Below are 22,402 nucleotides of genomic sequence, written 5' to 3'. Positions count from 1 at the left end.
CCACTAGGAATCACACCATGTGCCTAGGAGTGTTGTCCAAATGCTTCTTGAACTCTGGTAGGCTTGGTGCTGTGACCACTTCCCTGGTAAGCTTGTTCCAGTGTCCAACCACCCTCTAATTGAAGAACCTTTTCCTGATATCTAACCTAAACTTCCCCTGACACAGCTTCATGCAGTTCTCTTGGGTCCTGTCATTGGTCACCACCAAAGAGAAGAGATTTGTGCCAACCCTTCCGCTTCCCCTTGTGAGGAAGTTGTAGATTGCTATGAGATCACCTCTCGGTCTTGTCTTGTCCAGGCCAAACAAACCAAGTGCCCTCAGCTGCTCCTTATACAGCTTCCCCTCAAGGCCTTTCACCATCTTTGTTGCCCTCCTTTGGACACTCTCCAATAGCTTAATATCTTTCTTATATTGCAGTGCCCAAAACTGCACATGATATTCAAGCTGAGATCTCACCAGTGCAGAGCAGAGCAGGACAGTCCCCTCCCTCAACCAGCTGGCGATGCTTTGCCTGATGCCCCCCAGGACATGGTTGGCCCTCCTGGCTGACAGGGCACTGCTGACTCATATTCAACTTGCCATTACCAGGACCCCCAAGTCCCTTTCCATGGCACCGCTTTCCAGCACCTCATTACGCAGCCTGCATGAACATCCAGGGTTGCCTCATCACAGTGCAGAATCTGGCACTTGTCTTTCTTTAACTTTGTATAGTTGGTGATTGTCCGGCCCTGTAGTTTGTCTAGGTCTCTCTGCAGGGCCTCTCTGCCTTTGATATATCAATTAGATATCAGGAAAATTTTGTTTTTACTGTGAGGATGCTTAAATAGTGGAAAATGTTGCCCAGGAAGATTGTGGAAACTCTATCTTTGAAGGTGTGTGCCTTCACTGACACAGCCTGGCCAGCCAGATCTTCTTAGACCTGCTGTGAGCAAGGGTTACAATAAGCAACCTCTGGACTTAATTGCCAGCCAAAACAGTGAGTCTGTGATTCTGTTGCAGGAGGATTAGGTTTACTTCCGTGTTGTTCATACCTTAGATTGTCACACTTTTGCCATCTGTTGGAATGTTTTCATAATGAAACTCATCTCCTGGCAATCTGTGATTGCTGAATATTCTCAGTCGCCTGCTCTGCTTTTGTGGTTTTTTAGCTTGCTTTTTGCTGTTGCAGGGCTGTGTGGTAGGCAGTTCCATCCGGTTTGGATAAATGGTTGCTGAAATCACAGACAGTTCTTGGACCACCTGCTACAATCTGTATTTATCACGTCCTGCTCTCTGCTACTGCTGCTCCCCTCTCCTGGGAGCTGCATCGCTTACATAAATCACTTACACGTTGCTGTCCCTTCTCCTGGGACTGGCGCTTGGCTTGACAACTAGCCCTTTTCACACTCCTTCACCTTGATGCTCCTCCTCCATGTGCTCCTGGTGTGGGAGACATGGATGAGATGGAAATGACAAGGACATCCCTGTCCTAGTGACTCTTGCCTCTGCTTTACAGATTGGATGACCCAGGCAATTTAAATGAACTGCTGTCCTAAGTAGTGATTTGTAGAAAATGCAGCCTAATTACTTACCTTAAGATTTCCTGTCCTTTTTTTCGGCCCATAGGGTACCCTTGTTGTACATGGAAGGGATAGGAAAATAACACTATGTGTTCAAGTTATTTTTGTTTGTTTATTTTTTTCTCTAAACATAATCTCAAGCTCCAGCACAGTGATGTGATTTTAACTTGCGTAAATGGTATATTTTTTGTAAAACCTTTTGCTAGTTCACCTGACCCTTCATCTTCTGGGGCATAAAACTCCCATGTGCCATTTTTTGGTAATAGAGAACTTTGCTACTTTGCCAAGGAAATAATGATCCTTGTGCATCTTCCTTTTTCTTTCAGTGCTGCTTCTCTTACCATGCTCATAGCCTCAAGCAGGAGAGCAATTCTCTCTAAATCTTGCTTGCTCCTATTTCTTTTTCAGGATCAGGATGCTTTCCTTTGGGTGACTCACTGAAACCTACCCTTTCTCCTAACGGGGACTCACGGTTGTGTGAGTCTTGAGCTGTGACTGGCCTGTAACCCCCATCTTCTCCCTCTCCCTTCTGTGTGTCAGGTCACATCTCTTCAACGTCATATCTGAGAGACTCAAAATCCTTGCCTGGAGTGTTTTTCCCAAGCTACTGTATAAAGAGAGGAATTGGGTAGACAGTGAAGCTGTGGAAGAAGAAATAAATGTGATGGTAGGGAGGGAGTAAAGAAGTCCCCTCAAGGATGCAACAGCACGCGAGAGGTCAGCCCAGCCTTGAGGCACAGAAACTATCTAATGCTTTTGTCCAGACTGGAGCAGAGGGGGACTTCAGACATGTTGTCCCATATGTGATTAAATGGATATTACATAATGCTCTTTGAACTTGCACGATTTGTGAGAGGGGCAAACATAAGGATTTCTTACCAAATTCAAATTATTTGGTTTCCAACCATTTCTCAGCTATTAGGTGTTTCTGACGGGTCCCTGAAATATCCTCAGGATAGGAGCAAACATTTCCTTATGCATATGCATCTTACAGGGAGGCAAATAAAATGGCCTGCTTAGAACAGGTAATATTTGCTTGACATTTCATGAGGCCATTAAAAAGACTTCCAGAAAGCTTCTGGAAGGAATAGGTCATTTTTTAATGCACACAGTTCTGCACCCACTGTGGAATAAATCAATAGTTGACCTTGTTCTAGCAGATAAAGAAGAGTTAATAGCCGACCTGAAATCCCACCGTTGCCTAGGTACCAGTGATTGTTATTTGTCTGTATTTGCTTTGTGCAAACAGAATATGGCATCAGGCAGTAATGTAAGGAGCTTTAGAAGAGTCTGTTTCTTGGACATTAAACAATTGGCAGGATAACTGTCCAGGAAGGTATCTTTAAAAGCAAAGTGTTAATGGAAGCTGTAAAGTATTTAACAGCATCATACTGATGGCCGAAAAGGCATGATTCCACAGTTAGGGTATTTGTACCTTATCTGCTTTTCTATATTATTTATAACAAAGGAGGATGAGACAGTGCTCACTAATATTTTAAAAATAGCAGATCTAGATAAGGTACATCTAAAGATAATAGCCAAAGCAAGGAGATGGATTATTCATTAATGCTGGTTTTTAGCCAGTTCTTATAAGCTAGGAGGAGTTGCAGGAGGCCAGAAGACTGCCAACCAGAATTTACTGTTGAAAAAATCTGAAAGGAATGACCCAAAGAGCTACTAACTAACTATCCGTATGTTGATCCAAGATAAAAATAACTTTAGAAAGTTTTTAAAAAAACCCATTAGAATCTGAAGAAATGACTTTGTAATATACATCTTTGCGGACAAATACTGTTTCGTTTATTTTGACAAGATTGTACAAAGCAATACTGGTATAATTAAACACTGCTCAACCAATTGAATTTGTCCAGGTGACCAATTTTTAAGAAAAATCCTACTTATCTCAAGCACAGCACACATTAGAGGGATTAAAAACCTCTTTAATGACAGATAATAAAAAAGTAGTAGTTACTGGGGAGACATCTGTGATCAAGACTGTTTCTAGTATCAGTTTCCCTGGGAATCTGTTTCAGTCTCTGTTCTGTTCAGTATCTATATCAACCCATGGAGACAGTACTATTAAAACCTTGCCAGTAAGGTTTGCAGTTAAAAAAATATTTGAGGAGGAGGAAAGAGAAAGATAAGGTTACTGTTAGAGAATGAGTTGAAATGCCTGGTTGACTGATGATAAATCCAACAAAAACGTGTTTGATGCATCTCAGTGCAGAGCACTGACTATATGGGAACCGGTCTGTGCTCGTAGGATGGAAAGCCTTCTTTGGAAAATACTGATTTGGAAGAGTACTAGTGATCGTTGAAGATAGTTGCTTCAATAATTCAAAGGGAGTTATCAGGTTGAAGGAGGGGTGTGATCTTGCTCATGTTCAAAGTTGAAAAGATTGTGACTACATAATTTTACTCAGGTCTAAGATCAGTTTAAGATCAAAAAAAAACCAACTAGGGCTTGAAAGATGAGTGTGTTTTTTTTTTTTAATTGTGTAAGGTGTTAGGTACATTATTTACACTCAGTTTATTAAAAAGAGAGGTTGGGAGATGACAAGTCTGTCCTATAGAGGTGCTTATGTACGGATGATACCTACTAATGGGTTTAGTTCTTGTTTACAGTCACAATAAGATTTTCCAGGTGGAAGCTGAGATTTAACTCAATTACCCTTGAAATAAGGGCAAAATTCATTAAATAATCATTTGGACTAATTTAAACAGTGGAACAAGTTAGCAGGGAGAAGAAGAATTGCTATCAGTGTTAAAAACAAATTAGAAACCTTTTAAAAATCTTACTATCACTAGACATTCTTTGACTAGTGTGTGTAAAGATCTGACATGATGGTAGTAGTCTTCTCCTTAACTTCTAATAGGTTGTCCCCTTCCTTTCTGGACTATGTATGCAGAAGAAAAGCTCATGTTTCCCTCAGTGTGTTTCAACTTTGTGCTACGATCGTGTCTGTGCTTGTACCTTATTCCTGATAGCTTCAGCCCTTCCCTCTCATGCTTCAAGAAGCAGTTCTCCTCCCACTATAAAATTGGCTGGCATAGTCTCATCGTTTCTGGACTTCAGAGTAGGATGGACTTAGGAGTCTCCTGGTGAAGATGGAGGCTGGGTTGGACAGTGCACATGATAAAGATTCTTCTGTTCTCAAGCTGAATCTTGAATTGCCTCTACAAAAACAAGTAAAGTGGATTGTTTTGGTAGTCTTAATGGGTGTCTGTGCACTAAATCTTTATCTGTTGTGAGAGCGACAATATGAGGAGTCAGAATTGATGTTTTTCAGAATGTACACTTAAGCAAAGAGCATTTTACCATAGTAAGATAAAAATAAGGACTATGCTGATGATGTTTGCAGATGGAGATGGGTTAGCACTGTACAGGGTGTGAATTTTCTCAGGCTTTGGCTTCAGATGGAGACATTAGCTTTTTTAAAACATGCTTACTGCATGGCTACTACTTGTAGACTTTACTGCTTCTGATGGGAAGCATCATCAGCCCAGCTGATAAAGGGGTTTTGTGCATTATCAGCTACAGCAGTAATAACCCATAGATGTTTTCTATGAAGGTGACTATTCTGTCACATTTAATAACTTTCAGTTTATGAAGTCATTAATAACATCATTTATTACAGGTGACAGAATGGTAGCTACTTTTTTTTTGGTTTATTTTACTTTGGATGTTAAGGCAGGTAATCTTATAATTTTCCTTCTCTAAGCATAATTCATATCTCTATGGTTCTTTATAATGTAAGTTTGTGGTAGACCACTTCTTTGTATGACCCAAGCATTGCAGCTCTGCAAGCTCGGATATTTTTGGAAGCTCTTGTAACCCTAAGATCTTGGCCTCTGAGGAAACATTTTGTCACTTTGCACTTCCTAAAATAACTCAGTGGATATAATTTCTCATCCAACTTCATTCTGGTATCAAGAGTGCAAAACACCTCCATGAGCCTATAGTTCGAGGCTAAAGCAATAACAACTTAGACTACAGCTCTTTGTCACCAAGAATTCAATAGAATTTTAAATCTGTATTTGCCAGTAAATAAATTAAAATACACAAGTAATTCATGATACACAAGTATTGGTGATGGTAGAAAACTACTCATTACGGGTTAAGGCATATAGGTGAATAATATGATAGACCAAGAAGCTCTGACCTGCGGGTGTTCACGCACTGAAGCCTGAAATACAGCAGTGGGAAAGTTGCAGAAAGGGACTCTGCTTTCCTAGTGGATTGGACATCTGAAGGAGGAAGTCTTATCTTCTGGATATCAAGATATATTTTAAGTTTTTCATCTGCTAATAGTATTGGCCACCAATTGCATGTAACAAGTCCTATGTGCCAGTATTGGAGAACAAATATTCTGGCACAAGGTGGCCTCTGTGACTTTTCTTGTTTCCAAGCTCTTTCTTCCATGAGAGTGAGCCCAGCCTTGTCACTTGGTTCCTGCTGATGTTGGTTAGAGTTACAAGAGGCGCTGTTGTTTATACTGATGTGTTTCACTTGTGCATTTCCTGAAACCACCTTTTGCTAAGGACTTGTGTACTCAGTGCTGTTTGAACATCATGCTTTGGCTGCACGGCCGCTGCAGGGACCACAGTGCTTCTGCACAGGGGTGCTTGTCACTGCAGCTGTCAGCAGCTCTTGTACTGTCAGTCTTGCTCTGCAAAAGTGTATCTGCTGTGGAAACTTCTGTACTAACTTTCTGGTGGAAGGCAGCAATGACTGGAGTGTACATACTTGTCTGAGGTTTGTTTAGGTTTTCATGTGAGTTACTAGGAGAGTCTGCAGCGAGACTGGGCTGAATGTCATTTAGTAAATAGTGCTGTGCTGTAGCTGGATTTAACTACGTAAAAGGCCTGGGTAAAATTACATGGAGTTAACTTTTATTAACCCAGTTTCATATGAACTCAGTCTACATGCTAAGTCCTCTCAAACTGATTTTTAAATGTGTGCTACTTTTGTGGGCATGTGTCCAAGTACCTTTGCTGTGGCAGCAGTACCAGGTACACTGCAGTCAGACCTCTGGGGAATGGCACAAGGCAGCAGCAAGGAGCTGGAAGTGCAGACCTGGAAGCTGGATGATGTTAAGATTTCTGGATGGTACCCTCCAGTACTGTTCACCCCTGTCTCAGTGTTTCATGTGAAAATCTTCTATTTGCGAGTCAGAGGATAAGAAATTACTGAGAAGCTGTATTCCTTGTCACCTTTTTTTTTATTTTTACTGGGATATCTATGGTCTGTAAATCCTGTAAGAAATCTGTGCTCTTTGAGTGGCTTCTTGTTAAAGTCTGGTTTCTTAGAAAATGCATGTTTTGCTGAGCAACAGGTCAACCCAAATAAGGGCTGCTTGGTGCTTGCTTATTATCTGTTCAGTTGGTAAACTGTGGTAGTGCTTTGGTCTATAAATGCTCCATGCTTCCATCTTCCTGTCAGTGTAAAACATACTGGTGTAGCTTGGCTGAACAGGGTTGGCCCCACTGTTTGAAGACATGTGACTCAGCTTTGCGTGAGGAAGTTCGTGTACTGATAACAGCATAGCTCTGGCAGACCCCATGCTGCCATAATTAAGCACTGACTAATACAGGCTAGGATGGAGCCAGCTGTGTTCAGCTGAAAGTATATCCCATGGAACTAGGAGCTAGGGAAAGGACACTCTCTGCAGCATGGACCTATTCTGCTTACGAAGTGCTCTTGCTCATGCATCTCAAGCTTGAGGACTTGAAATAGTTTCCTGCACAGGAGGTTGGTTTCCTGGCTGTTTTGAATTTTGACCATCTTTAAGAATGGATTGTTTGACACCTTTGAGATTTAGATAGCTCACTGGACTCTAAGTGAATTTTGTAAGGCTACAGAGTTCTCTTGTAGAGATGTGATGTGGTCACATGGTGTCTTACATTACCTTTTGTTGCTCCATGATTTCTAGAGAATTTGCCTTGTACTCCCTGTTGTTTGCATCCTTAGGATTAAGTTATTTGTCTGGCACATTGGAGCTGATTTTGAAAGCTCTAGACAGGGAGAGGAGGCAGGGCCAGCTGGAACAGAGCATACAGGAGGGGCATTACCAAACTGTCAGTGCCTTGGAAGGCAAAAGCTCTCGGGTGCCAGATCTCTCAAATTTATTATACTGAATGTAGCTATGGCCTCAGCTGGAAAAATCTGTTGCCTTCATGTCATCTGGGTGGAAAGAAACACACAGCATGCATATACCTTTACTTGCACAATGCCCTTGCATCAATGATAAGGTAGATGTTCAAACAAGAGAACTGGATTCTGGTCATAACTCATGTCTGTTATTATTTTTATGCCTCTTAAAAACTGTTACTTCTATCACTCCCTGCTACCACTGTAGTGGAGCTGATTTTTCATTTATCTGCTTTACAGGAAAATAACTGAAAGCTTGTCAAGCTTTCAGGGAAGGGACTCCAGGGAAGGGACCACTAAGATAAAACAAGATGCTATAGCTCCTATGCCATGGCATAATTGGAAGAGTGTGTTTGTGTATATCTTTCTGTCATATGGCATGTGCATGAGCAGTTCATGGAGGTGACTTCTTGCACAACCTGATATATGGTGGGGAAATACTGGATTCTCGGTCACATAGCAAGCTTTTTAACTCATGGTGGTGAGCATGCAATGCCTTCTCCAGAGGCTGTGCAGGGTTCTAAGCAGAAGTTCTTGGTAATCACTGAATGAGCCAGTCAAGTCTATCAGCCCAGTGACTCATGTCTTCAGGGTCAGAGATTAGACGGTTAGTCCTCAGGGATGACTTAAGCATGGGACTTGTTTCATTTGGCTAGACCCCTCTGTCTGTTGGAACATAGAAACATGCCTGTATACATGATTTAAAAAAATTATTATGGAGGGCACTTGTTGTTGACCCTTGTATTTAGATGGCCCACCATTTTCCATACAAAAATTGTGACCTTTCAGTAAGGAGCTCTTAAAACTTCCATTGTTTGCATTGCACTGTTGACATTTGGTAGGCAAAGCACCATCGGAGAACAAAGTGCCTTTTTATGTTCCACTAAATTAGATTCAGCTTTGAAGGAGATATACACTGTTAAAATGAACTAGTTCTTTTTTTCCCTGCTTCCATTCTTCAGGAAAATTCTGGCATGCTACCAGAAAAAAGTGCCTCCAGTGCTGGATCTGCTGTAACTGTTGCAGCAGCAAGGACAAGAGTCATGGTGTTAGGAGCTGTCAGAGCAGCTGCAATGGCAACAGCAGAGCCTTGAAGAGCCCTGGGCACATCCAACTGCCTCATGGTCATGCTGCTTTCTTCCAGGGATTTTCATGGAGTTGGAAGCCCCTCCCCAGCAAACCTCAGTTCAGCAGTTAGCCCCCGTTTTGTCTGTTCTCTCCGAAGGAGGTCCTTCCCTCTTGCCTCTTCAAACACCCACAACTCCTAGGCAGAAAAGAGATTGGGGCAGTTTGCATGGGTGGATGTAGTCTATTACAATAGATGTCAAGCCTGTGCTTGCTGCAGCCACAGGATTTAGTGATCTTAAGTCTGTCATCTAGGAAATTACGTACCTCCATCATCTGCTAGGCAGGGAGGCAAACCTGCCGCCTCTCACAGAGCTGGGTCAGACCATGTGTGTTCAATGTTACCATCAGCATTTTGTCAGCCACAAGAAGTTAAACACACAAGACAGGATTTCCTGTTGGTGTGGAAACCCTGTGGGAGGAACTCAGCCCAATGGGACTGGGAGGCAGTGCTGGTAGTACTACCTGGGGATCCAGGCCCAGCTGGGTGTGCAGAAAAGGGAAGATGGCATGGCGTAATTGTGCACCAGAAGCTGCACAGTTTGTTTGCTTTCAGGATGATTCTAACGGGGTAGAATGGTGATTTTGGCTTTGAAGATTCTGAAAATAATTTTGGCACTTGCATTTATCGAGAGGCTGGCTGTTTGAGTGTGTGTATGGCAACGCTAGGCAGCTGAGGTGATGTGGCAGGGGACAGATCCTGCTCTCAGGATCCCTTGTGCTTCTTAGAGCCCTAATGCTCACCTGACCCTTTAAGCCACTACAGATCAGTAAATTGTCAAAAAAAGCTTTGTATTTATTCCTTTTGTTGGGTTAGGTTTTTACAGAATCATTGAGCTGTACAGTTTATCTACAGGTGAGAATGAAAACTGAGGCCATCTCTAGGAGGCTGGTGAGACCAGACAAGGAAGGACAAGGGAGCAGAGACAGCTATTCCGCAGCCACGAGCTTTTAATTGGTTCAGCCCATGGCATGTAATGACGCTGGAATAGTCTACCAGGAAAGCAATCATAACTGATTTCTTTCATGGCAGTGCCCAAGCCATATGCAACAAAGACAATAAAAAGCAATCAACGGTTAATCTTCTTTATTGACAAGCCCACGCCAAGCGTGGGATAGAAATAGAAAATGTATTTTAGCGGTGATTGGCACAGCCGCAGTCAAAAGAGGATCCAGCATGGATCAAGCCTAAGCTATTGAGATGTTGAGGTTTCCTTTCAAGGAAGATGCGTGTTTACATTAGCATTATTCAAACTTCATGTAACGTGGAATATTGTGAATTCAATTGTTCTTGTGATGAATAGAAGATCAAGTATTGTCCTTAAACAATAGAACAGCAAAAACAACATCTGTGAACCAAGATCTTCTTTTTAAGACTGGAGAATGGAAGCAGACAGAAACTATAGCTAAAATTGTTGGAAGGGGTTTGCTTGCTTGCAGACAGTTGTGGAATACTTGTTCAAGGAACTTAATAGCTTTTTGTTGCTTTACGTATTCAAAACTTCTGCTCAGCCATCATGGCTCCCTGTTATAAATGTTCCGTGTTTTCAAAGCTAGCCACGAGCCTTTCAAGCAGGACTCCCACAAACTGAGTATTTTACCCATTTGACTCTGAATGCAAATGTTAATTAAAAAAAAAAAGGCAAATACTATATTAAGAGCAACAGGCAAAAGGGAGAGAGAGTGTCCCAGTGCCTGGAGGCTGTGTTCATCACCTTTATTTTCTTGCTGACTCTTCCTTTATATGCTACCAAACTTTTGCAAGTAGTGAGATCAAAACGATGTCATTGGAAGCTTTCCTAAAAAATGGGATAGGAAAAACACTCAGATGTAGCATTTGTCTGAGCACAGTATGTCTCTCTAGAATGAAGACTACTTATATACATGGCTCCTGAAAATGACATCTAGACCTGTCTTTCTAGAGAGCAGACCTCCAGTTTGGAAATAGAGCCATGACAATTCTCGAAGACAGAGGGGCCTCTGAAGTGATGATGCTTTTTGCTCTAGGTTACTGATTTGAGTCTGGCCACTTCAATAGAAATATTTTAATATGTTTCAAGCAAGATGAAAGATGTCATTCCACAGAGGTGGTAAATCTCCTTTCTATGATGTAACTCTTGTTTTCCATTTTGTGTTCTGTGCTAAATAGGGAACTCTTTTGAACCCAAAGCTCTCCTTAGGGTGTCCAAGCTGAGACAGAGGTCAGAACTCTGTCACATGTGGTAGACTTGCACAGACCATCAACAACATGTCACAGGTTGAAGCTGAATTATTTTTTTTCTGAAAAACAGACTGTTGGGAGTTTGCCATTTTTGTGGTTTCTGAATCTGCCATCAATTCTTTTAAAGGCTTGGAGTTTTGGTAAATAAGAGGAAAGGAGATTCAGAGTTTGGAATCTCTGAGGTTGGGAGATGTTACTATCCCTTCCAGAGAAACATCATTGTTAGGTTTCTCTTTGTGATAGCCACTTCAGGAGGAAGCTGAAATGCTGAATTACATGTTAGAAATGTTGTTAGATGCCTGAGATGTTGTAGATGAAATAGTAGAATGAGGGAAGAAAGAATTGTTTAGATTAAAAGCAGGAAAGATGAGATACCTCAAATCCCTGAAACTCTTCTGGAGATTGTTTTTCTTCCTGTAGACTTTTGTGAGAAAACCTGGTGTTTGCTACCAAGAGGATCTGCATGTCTTAACCCAAGAGAATTGGGTCACGTCACTGGGATTTTATTCCTTTGCCTGTATGCTAGAAATGGAAATATTCTCACCTCCCTTCTTGCACTAAGCCAGGTCCAAAAAGGTAGAAAAAACGAATTGCCAAAAATAAATCTTTTTTTTCCCCCTTGTCTCTCTGCAGCAATTCGGCAAAATCCTTGATGTAGAGATAATCTTTAATGAGCGTGGCTCGAAGGTAAGTCCTGTTTCTGTACCCGCTTCTCTTGATTTGATTGCAGGGTAAAAGGCAGTTCATTGCCTAGAGAATATATTCTGTAGAGATCAGCAGGAATTAGTGTGATGGGGGAAGGGAAAAGCTATTTTGGGGACTGTCTCCTGTTCCCTCTGACTGGAGACTCTGAGCATGGTCAATTCTGGGCAGCATGTACAAATGCTCCTGGACACTCCTGTCTGTAATGTGTGATCAGGTTCCACAGCCTTTTGAACAAACAGGGAGTCAGTCAATTGAACCTTCATACCAAGCTGTTCCCATTGCACTAGCAATGGCTGCTCTGTGGGGAAGGCAGAATAAGATAAAGCAGCTTTGTGTGATGGGAGACTGTAAGAAAAAGGCTAACTCACCCCCATCCCCCCATTTCGTTGCATTAAAATAGTTCTGTAGAAAACTGTCATATCTCATATGTGAAAGGATTTTATTTACTCTGTGTTGTAGACTTACTTGGTGCTTCTGAGGCACTGACCTTTCATGTTTGAGATATTTGATGCTTAATTTAAGTATCCTCATTCCACTTGCCCTGCCCCATATGGACCTCCCCCACAGAATTTGCATTCATACACCTATTTTCATCTTACAGATATATTAAGAGGGAGGTTTTGTTGAGGGTTAATGGTAATTTATCTCTCTGAAGATGAGATTTCAGATGTTGCTTAGGTCAGCTGCAGAGATATTCAGTGATCTCTGTCCTAATTGGCAATTGGTTCTCATCACATAACCGGTATCACCACAATGACAAATTGATGTGATTCTCTCTCTGCCCAGGAGGTTCAGCACTGGAATAGCAGGGAGTTTTGCAGGTCAGGAGCAAGGTGCATTGCCAAAGCTCTATGGGGGCAGCTTGCACAGTGCATGTCTATACTCTGCTTGACTTAATCAATGCTAAGATTCCCATTTTCAATTAAAACAAAATTTCCCTCCTCCCCACACACACGTGTGTGCACATGTGTGCATGCACACAAGAAGTTTTGAAGTTGCAAATCAGCTAAGCAGTTTCAGTTTATAGTCTATGCCTTTTGCTTGGATTTGAGGTTCACAGTCTTTATGGTGGCCTCTTTGCTTCAACATATATTCTGGGGTATGTTCATGTTCAGAGTTCTCTGCAAATTTCCACCCATGTTGCCCAACATGCATTCTGAAATTCTTCAGTCTCTGTATTAGCTGGAAACCAGAAAGCCATTGATCTCTATATTAAATAAATGAGTCTTAGCCCTTTTCCCATCCTTTATTTGTGCTTAATACCATGGTTTTCTTTTGTTTTGATTTTTTACAAGACAGTCTGAAAAAGTAAATATCTATATGATTTAGTTAGAGTGTTTTTCTTCCACGAATGGATAAAAATCTATATGCTTTACCAAAACAATCAGCTGTGCTGAGTTTGTAAATATTTATTCTGCACTCTGCTGTTCTTTTGATATTTATAGGCCAAAGCTATCTCTGAATTACTCTTGATTTTAGTAAATTTTGTTTGGCTTTGGGAATAGCCTCTGGTCTCTATCAAATCCCTACTTATTTGGATATTATTGCAAAAGAAAGAGCAAAAGTAATTGGCCTGGCAAAGGGGTGAGCTCTATCTTTCATACCCCACTGCCTGTGCCTTCCAGAGCAGTGTTTTTCCTCTCCACACATGAACTTCACTCTCTCTCTCCAATCCATGCAGCCCTGTGTATTAAACACCCACGGCTGCCCTTTCCCTTCTAGGCAACATTGACATAGAAGACTTTTCTATGAAGACTTGATTTATTATTACAAAAAGTACCTTCTTGTGCAGTTGCTAAAGCCCAAGGCTTCCGGTTTTCAGTTAAAACAAAAATTACTGCTGAAGAGTTCCATGACAAATTTTATCCTGAACCCTTCATAAATATTCGGAGAAAAAAAAAAAAGCAGAGATGTTCTTCCAGTCCTTGACCATGCAGTTTTCTACTGCTTTTTTGTCATCTTACAGCAAAAAGCAGTTACAAAACTGGTAGCTTGTATTGAGGGATGGGGCAGAATCTGAACAGAATGAGAAAACAACCAAAGAGTTATTTCATGGTATCTCTGCATCCTTCTCTACCCAAAGTAATTCCTGTTCTAAAAAGAATGCAAGATTCTTCCTGCTTAGCGTGAAAATGGGAGGCCCCAGTGTTTGAGTGGGGTGTAGCTGCACGAAGCACCTGGTATTCACGTAATAATGGAAAAACAACAGTTTGGTGATCTGATGGTGAAGCAAAGGAAATGGATCTTTCTGGAGGCCGCTCACTCACTCTTGGGTTCTTCCTCCACCTTAGGAAAAAAATTCTGAATGCATTTTCCTGCCCTGTGGTTTCCATTCTAATCTAATGATATGAAACCTCTCTCTCTTCTTCTTCTCCTCCTCTCTCTTGGGAATCCGAAAGCAGATGCTCCTGCTGCCTGCCTTGTGCTGTGTTCTCAATGCTCCCTTCCCTTCCCCGGGTTCCTAAGGGTTGTAGAGTTTTGTGTATATGTTTTGTAAATATTTAAAAGGTACAGTGGTGAATCCCAAACTGCCCTGGGTTCGTCCCCACCCAGCGTGCGATGGGGTCGAGCAGCGCTTTGTCCCTGCCAAGCTGTAGCAGGAGAACTCTGCTGGGATCACTCCAGCGCTGGTGGGTAGGAGGGACTGAAGGAAGTGTGCTGGTTGCATTCTTCCTTTTGAATCCACCTGAGATGACTGGGCAGTTTTCTTCGACAGCCTGGGGGAACTATCAAACTGGCTGCATATTCAGGATCTCTGTGTACTTAGGAAGTTTGGTGACCAAAGAGAGAGCAGAGTGTGTCCACCACAGCCTCAGGTTCTCTCAGAAGTGTTATTTGTTGATTTTCTGTATCACAGCAGAGTAGGAGGCAGTTAATAATTAGTTTTGCTGATTGTTCTTTCAAAGCAATGTGAATTCTTGTTTTGTAACTCAATTTCTTCCCAGATTCAATCTGTTCAGTAGGATTATATGGGCCCTGGCAGACTTTACACTTATATTGCTTTGTTGTGTATAAGAAAGAAGATACAAACTTTAAACATCCCTTGAATTTAATTTTGTTTGATGTCATTCTATTAAACAAGAATAAGTCTTCCCTTGATCTGTTTCAGGTTTTTTTGCTTGCTTCCAGGAAACTAGCTGTTTGTTTAATTTATCCTGTTTACCATTACATTTCTAGTTCTGACTCAGATCAAGTGCCTTTAAATAGCATTCTGCCCATGGTTGCAGTTTACCATGCACTTCACTGAACCATGAATAAAACACCTCCAGAGGAAGATGAGAGGATTCCTGCTCGTTTTGTTAGTGGAGATGCATCCTCTAGATGCGTATTTTATCACTATTGTGCTGAACTGAACAAGTGGACATATTTGCCGAATTAATGCAGTCTGCCTGTGTAACGAGTACCCTGTGGCATTCATAAAGCTGCAGGGGAAGGGAATCCAAGCTCTTTACTCATCAGCTGTGTACCATGTGGCATTCCAAGATGTGTCCTCGATGACATTCAGAGACCAAGAGTGCATAAGCACATAGCGAAATCTTAGCTGAATAGGGAGCTTTTTTTTTTTTTTGTAGCTTTTTAAATTATAAGAGTTCATATCAGTGCAGATGAGCTCATGGTTTCAGGGTACTGTAAGTTTGTCCCTCACTGCTTTCCACTTGGAAGATCCAGATCTCCAAGTTCCTGTACAGGACTGAAGTGACTTGAAGTGCTTCATATTTAATTAAAAACTTAGTTGTATAATAGGTTACATCTTGTCTTCACAAAGAAATTGCATCTATTGGCGTTTGGATTTATGTAAGTAAACCTGTCCTAACTAAAAGCTTGTGCAGGAAGCTGTGTGGGATTTTATGTTTGCAGTTAACTGTAAGTTAAGATAAAAATATGAATACGGGTTTTGATAATTAAGCCTTAAAGACTGTATGCTTACATGTGCATTTACTTCTCTTTTAATGGATTAGGTGCTTTGAGTTGAGCCACTCTTGTTCTGGGCCTAGTTTCCTGTCAGTGGAAAGCCCCTTCTTACATGAAATGAATTAGAGGTCTTATTTTCATTTTAATTCTATTTTTATAAATTTTGTTCAGATTTCATCAGTTGAGCCAGAAATACAAATTGTGTTGTTAACACAGAGAGGCTTAAAAACAAATTAGGTACTGGCAACCAGCATGACCTTCTCAGGTCACCAAATCCCGTTAGAGTGCCAGTGGCATGAAGGAGATGTGACTGGTGTCCCCTTATCCTAGTTCACTGAAGTAGTTTTATGCCTTGAAGTCTGCAATACTAAACTAACAAGTTAAATTAGTCCATACACCGAACTGGTTTATTTAAACTTGAATTTCAGGCTGAAGTTGATGTTTTCATAGTATAAGCTGGCTTACTGCTCCTGTGGGAGCACCTTCCCAGGAGTACTCGTTTCACTGTGTAGGGAATTGAATCTAGGGTGCTAAATTGGCAAAATACTGATGCAGCAGGAAGACAGAGACAGAAATAAGCTTGTTTTCAGCCAGTTTAGCCTGTTGAACTCACAGACCACACAGTGAGATCCACGATCGATTGAAGGGAGGAGGAGCAGCACACAGCCAGGGATGACGTGGGCCGTGAAGCCCCTGACCTGGGCTGGCTGGAGCTGCCCTGGGCTGGCTGGAGCTGCCCTGAAGCCCCAAGCTCTCACTGCACAGCAGTGCTAGCTGGGTTCCCGCTGCCCACTGCTGGCCTCTGCCCCCTCCTCTGTTCTGCAGCAGGGATCGGCAGTGGAGCGACACAAGCTGGACTGTGGAAATGATACAGCTTAAAAATAGCCCCGCAGGGTTTTTTTGAAGATACATTTACATTTTTTTTAACCAGATTAATTCCTGTATCTGCCTCACCAGATCACACAGGTACGCAGATGGGTGTTTTACACGTATGCTTTAATGCACTCGAAGTGAGGCACAGGGCAGGGAGGAGCTGGAAGAGCTGCTGAAATGGTGGCAGCTTGTTTTATGCTGATTGTCACCAATTGAAGGGTGTGTTTGTGTGTGTGACTTCAGTAACATGTTTTCTGGATTTTTTGGTGTGATGCTGTCGGTGCATTCAGTCCTGCTCATCTCAGGTGGATTATAGCTGAAACCCTCCTAGTCTTTCCAAATGTCTTGCAAACAGGTAGCCTAAACTGCTGCCTCTTTGGCCGTTTTTTTCAGGCTTCTAAAAGTTTGTTTATTATGGAAATAAGGGGAAAGAAACAAAAGAAAAAAACTTGGTTTGAACCAAGCACAGCAGCAGATGACAGCAAGGCTGGTTGCTGGCTGTGTGCTCCAGTGGTACAAGGCAAAGATGCTGCTGCTGGGGTGACTGGTCTAAACTCCATGACAAACAAAGGGATAACAGTGCATGGATTTCAAGGGGCTCTGTTTAGTTTTCTTTGGTTTTATTTTTTTATTTTACTTTATTTTATTTTTGTTGTTGTTTTTTGTTTAATTTCTGTGTTCTGGCCACACCCAGGAGAACCGTCTGCTTTTGATTTCTCCCTTTACGGTTACATGGTAAATTTTCTTTCTCATTCTTCAGAGATGGAAACGTTCAAATACTATATATACATTTATTATTTTTTTTTTCACTGCTCATCATGTTGCTTGTTATTTATTGCAGAGTCTGAGGCCAGACTAAAAGGGTGGCAGTTACTCGGTCTCTTCAGGCCCTTTCAATAAACCTTTGGGTAAAAAGGGGTTAGTCTGGTACTGCAAATTACTCACTAATCCTAAAAATGTTGTTGGAGTTTAGTGTTCGCTGGGTCAAACTTATTTTCTGCTTGGGAGAAGTTCATGGCAGTTACTGATGGGGAGGAATTGTTGAAAATTTCAGCCTTGTTATCATAACAGTATTATTAAACCCAAGCTATTTGTATAATCTAAATTTTAGAAGCCCTAAGTCTTTTTTTTATCCAGGATCTTCCCTTCCTCTGACTCCATACCTACTACTATGGAGCAATCCAGTACCTGCTATAAAGCTAAGCTAGTAAATATTGGATACCTGCCATCTCTTTTTTTTTCCTTCCTCCTTTCTTTCTTTTTTTTTTCCAAGGTCAAGACAACCTTGAGGAGGGAAAACTGAGAATTGTTTGTTGTATATGTTTAGTTACAAATTAATCCCTATTCTTTACAGGTCATCTATGAGAAGGAAAAAAAGTATATGTATGTGCTTTTTTCTCTCCCACATCAAAAATATGTGTATATATATATAATTGCTAGTTTTTAAACTTTGAAATAACAAAAATGTCAAGCATTCAAATTTTTCCTGATGAAAATTTGAATGTGTAAGAGGTGCATTAATATGACAAACCAAGAGGGCACAAATACTGACTCTGCCATAGTCAACTATATAAAGCATTAATTCAGCATTGACATTAAATGGTTCTCAACAAAGTGAGTTGCTAAGGACTGATCTGTCAATATGGTTAATTAGTTATGTTGTTCTGAATCAGATTAATTCTGGTTTAATTCACATTGTTAATTATATTCCTATAGTCTGCATGTGGATTGTATGCTACCTTGAGTCAACTTAATAAAAATACTGAAAATTCCTACTCAGTTTAAAGATAATTAATGCTAATGTAGTTTTTTAAAAACCCATACAGACTTCACTAATTGCAAGCAGATGTGAATTAAAATAGTCTTAGTTTGGTTCTAGCCTGCACAGCTTAATGTCTAAAAAATTACCTTCCATCTGCACTCCAGCTTTCAGTTCACATCATCACCGAAGACATAAATTTCATTCAGTCTCCACAGGCTTGTCTAGAACAAACAGAAATTTTAATGTAAAAAGAGAAGAGGGAAATAGAGATTCGTGTTGCAGTCCTTACCTCCCCTCCTCCTCCAGCCTTTAGAAGATACTTTTTCCCCATTATACAGAACCAGAGGGAAAGGTGTTGCTCTATTTCTCAGGCTTGCCTTTCTCTGTAGGGGTGCTTTGAAGCAGACACAATGCCCTATTCCTTCATAATCAGCTTTGCTATTACACCCCCTGCACCCCCTTTGGTTCTCTGTGACATATTTGAGAGTTATATGCAGTTGGGCTGTTTTATTAGCTCCTGTGTCTGTGGCTCTGATTTTAAATCATTTAAACAGCAAACTTTTATGCTGTTCTGAAAAAGGCATCAGTCTGATATTTATATAGCTCCTTATTTATAGCTGGAGAAATGAAATTATCTGAAGCTGTAGATTATTGGGTTGGAGCCCAAAGGAGCACTCTTGTTGATCTCAACATTGCACTACTTGGCTAAGTTCTTTTTATTATTGCTGTTCAAGGTTTGAGGGAAGTTAAAAAAAAAAAACCAACCTCCCCCCCCAAAAAAAACCCAAACCAACCAACCAACCAACAAAAAAAACCAACAAAAAACCACAAACCAACAACAAAAACAACCCCAACCCTCTGTTTTACAAATGTGTAAGAGTTTTGTGCTGGAAACCTAGCTGTGGGTTGTAAAAGCCAGCTTGTCAAATGGCTTGGACTGTTTGATTAGTATTGTAAAGACCTTTAAAAAACACTTGAAGAATAATAGCTTGCTTGTGTCTCATTGCTAACAATGCTTAGAAATCATTATGCTGTCTGTTTTTTGGGGTGTCCAGTCCATACCTATGGGACCCCAAGGTGCATGGAGGAGGCCAAGTGGCCAGCATGCCATTTCCCTGACAGGCATAGCTGTAGATCACTCTCATCACCTTGCTTTTCAATGAACATTGTGAGTTTCCATTGCATCAAATGTAAGCTTTGTTGTTCTGCTCCTGAGGGTATTGAAGCTAGTGGAGATTAAACCAGTACATTAAATCAGTATTTGCTTTATACCAAGCCACAGGAGCCAATTACTTCTGTTCTTAAGATACCCTAAAAGCAGAATGCAACAACATTTTTCATTTGTGTCTGCTCTCTGTAATGGCATGAAGAGTATCTCATCACAGTTGTCCTTATTAAGATGCCATTTGTTACTAGTTAAAATCCTAATTCACTTAGTCATGTTGGCTCTCTCTTTAATGTCAGTGCATTCATCTCTGTGGAAGGAAGCATGATCTCTTACCCTGCCCTGCTGCACGAGTTGGCAGCAGCATGAGCATGTAGGACAGGCGTGTTGCATGTGCCTTCATGGATGCGGTAAACCTAAATTCGTCCAGCTAAAGCAACGTTTTGGCAGTCCTTGGGCCTTTGTGGTTGCGCCAAGCAGGACATGTCAGTTTTTCTGAAACTTTCTGGTCTAACTAGGCAGAGATCTGTTGCTATCCACAGCCCAGAGGTTGCCATCTCAGAACAAAGCCAAGTAAGGTGGGTAGCAGGGTAGGAGGGAGGTAGCAGTGGGTCAGCAGTGTCAGACAAAACCTGCCTTGACCACTGAATTGGTATTTAGGTGTTTAGATTTACAGTCAAGTCCAACACAGTACTCAGAGATGGGAAGATTTTGACACTACAGTATGTGATACTCTAAATCTTCACATTAAGTAATGTTATTTGATGGTGCCACCTAGAAGCCCTGCTTACTTTCAGGGTCTCATATGTCATTAGGGAAGTTACAGGTTTAGGAGTAGACATGAGCTGTGCCCTGAAGAGCTTACAAGGGATGCTTTACAAAGAGCCCTTCCTCTCAACAGTGTTCTAAGGTAGGTAATTATTATTGTCTCCATTTTACAGGTGAAAAAAGCAAGGTTCAGTGTTTGATTTGCCCAAAGCTTCGCAGACTTCCTGGTGCCAGGCATGAACTCAGATTGCTGCTTACTCTTGTAGCAGTTTCTCAAGAGAACAAAGTGCTGCTCAATGTCCTGTACTGTGTTGGGGTGGGTGGGGGTCCTGCAAAGCATGTGTTCATTAGCAGAGGGGAGAGAAGCCCTGCTTGGGCTTGACCAGCTTACCTATGTTGGAGCAGGGTTTAGTGTTTTTAAACAAAAAAAACCCAAAGAAAACAAAACAAAATGAAAAATTGTCTCGAGTAACTTTGTACTTCTTTTTTGGTCTGGCCTCAATTGCTTTTATGTTTTCTTTTTTTTTTAATTACTCTTATTATTCTTATTATGATTACGGTTCCTTTTTTTATTGAATTTAATTTCTTTCATTTATGAAACATGCATGAACCAACAATGTGACTCTAGGAGGTTATTGCTGAGTTGTGCTGATGTTGATTTCATACTGTGATATTTTTTCTCTATTTACCTAGAGATCAGTATTTCAATATATAACGATGTGCATGTTTTCCCCCCTTCTCCCGCTGCATGCAGGGATTCGGGTTCGTAACTTTCGAGAATAGTGCTGATGCAGACAGGGCCAGGGAGAAATTACACGGCACCGTGGTAGAGGGCCGTAAAATCGAGGTGCATGTCTTCAGTAATTCAATTTCTTCTTTATATTTATTCTTTTGATTTCTTTTTGTGTCTTGCCTCACTTATTTCACATTTGGATCCCAGTCTCGTGTGTGCGTGTGTGTTTGTGTCTGTGTCCTTCACCTCCCTGCACTGAAATGTATAGAAGTTTACACCCTTTACAGAATATTTTTATTGTTGTTTTGGGTATTTTTTTCTTTTCTTTCTTCTTTTATTATGTTTTATTCCCACCCACTCCAAATTTTTGCCCTTCTGCTGTCTTGATTTTTCCTTTGCTTCAGTTTGCGAGGCTCCGATTTCCTGTTACCAGGCCTGAACAAAACTAACTGAAAGAGTACTGTCCAACTTCTAACTCTGTGTCCAAAAAAGAAAGCAGGGGGCCAGTCAGTATCCTCTCTTTCCTCTGAGGCCAGTTCTCCTCCATGCAAGTGTGAGATGATGCCTGTGGTGGGGAGGGTTTGGGAGACATGGGGGCAGAAGCCCCAAGTGGGCTGTGCTATACACATTGCTGGTTTCTTGACCTGCCCATGGTCAAAAGTAGGCTCGGTGAAAGCTAATCCTTAAAGCTTCTAGCTCTCGCCACAGGGGAGGGAAGGGTTAATGTGTGGCTGGCCAACGTGGCCAGATGTTGGGCATGCCTGGTGTTGACCAGTTTGGTGTTCCACTGTGTTGAAGGCTAACTGGCATCATCCGTCTCTCCCTCTTTCTTAAAAAAAAAAAACAAAAAAACCACAACAACAAAAAAACCCCAACAAAAATCCAAAAAGTAAGAATATTGAAACAGAAAAAGCCACCGTTTTTGAGTAAGATGTCTGCATATTTTGCTTTTTTTTTTGTTTTGTTTTTTTATTTCCCTTTCCGATGGTTTAGCGTTTAGGGCCCTTCACTTGACTCACTCTTTCCATGGTAACTATACACAATGCTGGCGATGGTACGAGTTGGCGGTAAGTGAAACGAAAGCGCTAGAGAAGAAGCTTTTTTCTTTTTTTTTTTTTTAAATTTTTCTTAAAATTACAAAAAAAATTAAGAAAGAAAAAATCCATCTGCCATCTCACATTAACACTACGAAATGTGATTTGACTTGTTGTCCCCACCCACCTCCTTCCCCCTTCTCCCCCTTTTATTTTCAATGCTGTTGAGTAATGCCGCCTGGACTTTGGATGTACATATTGTTTTGTAGCAGTCTGAGCTGTTTGATTACTGACTTCATGGTGATTTCCCCTTGCACATCTTACTCAGAGTTACTGAACTCCAGTTTGGCTGGTTTTTATTAATGCACCCATTTCCTCTTCTCTCTCCTGCCC

The 22,402-nt window shown here is 41.2% G+C and overlaps 1 protein-coding gene across 6 annotated transcripts in view; it reads left to right on the top strand.

Annotated features, from left to right (window-relative positions):
• The window catches only part of RBFOX2 (RNA binding fox-1 homolog 2), a 109,382-nt gene that overhangs the window by 66,268 nt on the left and 20,712 nt on the right, over positions 1–22,402 (top strand). For all 6 annotated transcript variants that reach the window (XR_001921685.3, XR_001921686.3, XM_018080298.2 and 3 more), the window contains exons 4-5: positions 11,691–11,744; positions 20,997–21,089. Coding sequence is in view for 4 of the 6 variants with exons in the window: in XM_018080298.2 (XP_017935787.1) it covers positions 11,691–11,744; positions 20,997–21,089 (147 nt within the window). In the remaining 2 variants the exon portion in view is untranslated. The remainder of the gene's footprint in view (positions 1–11,690; positions 11,745–20,996; positions 21,090–22,402) is intronic.

This window comes from Manacus vitellinus, unplaced genomic scaffold, assembly GCF_001715985.3.
Source record: "Manacus vitellinus isolate BGI_N305 unplaced genomic scaffold, ASM171598v3 scaffold_5_pilon, whole genome shotgun sequence".
NCBI lineage: Eukaryota > Metazoa > Chordata > Aves > Passeriformes > Pipridae > Manacus > Manacus vitellinus.
Note: the sequence above shows the minus strand (reverse complement) of the source record. Positions and strands in the feature narration are given on the sequence as shown.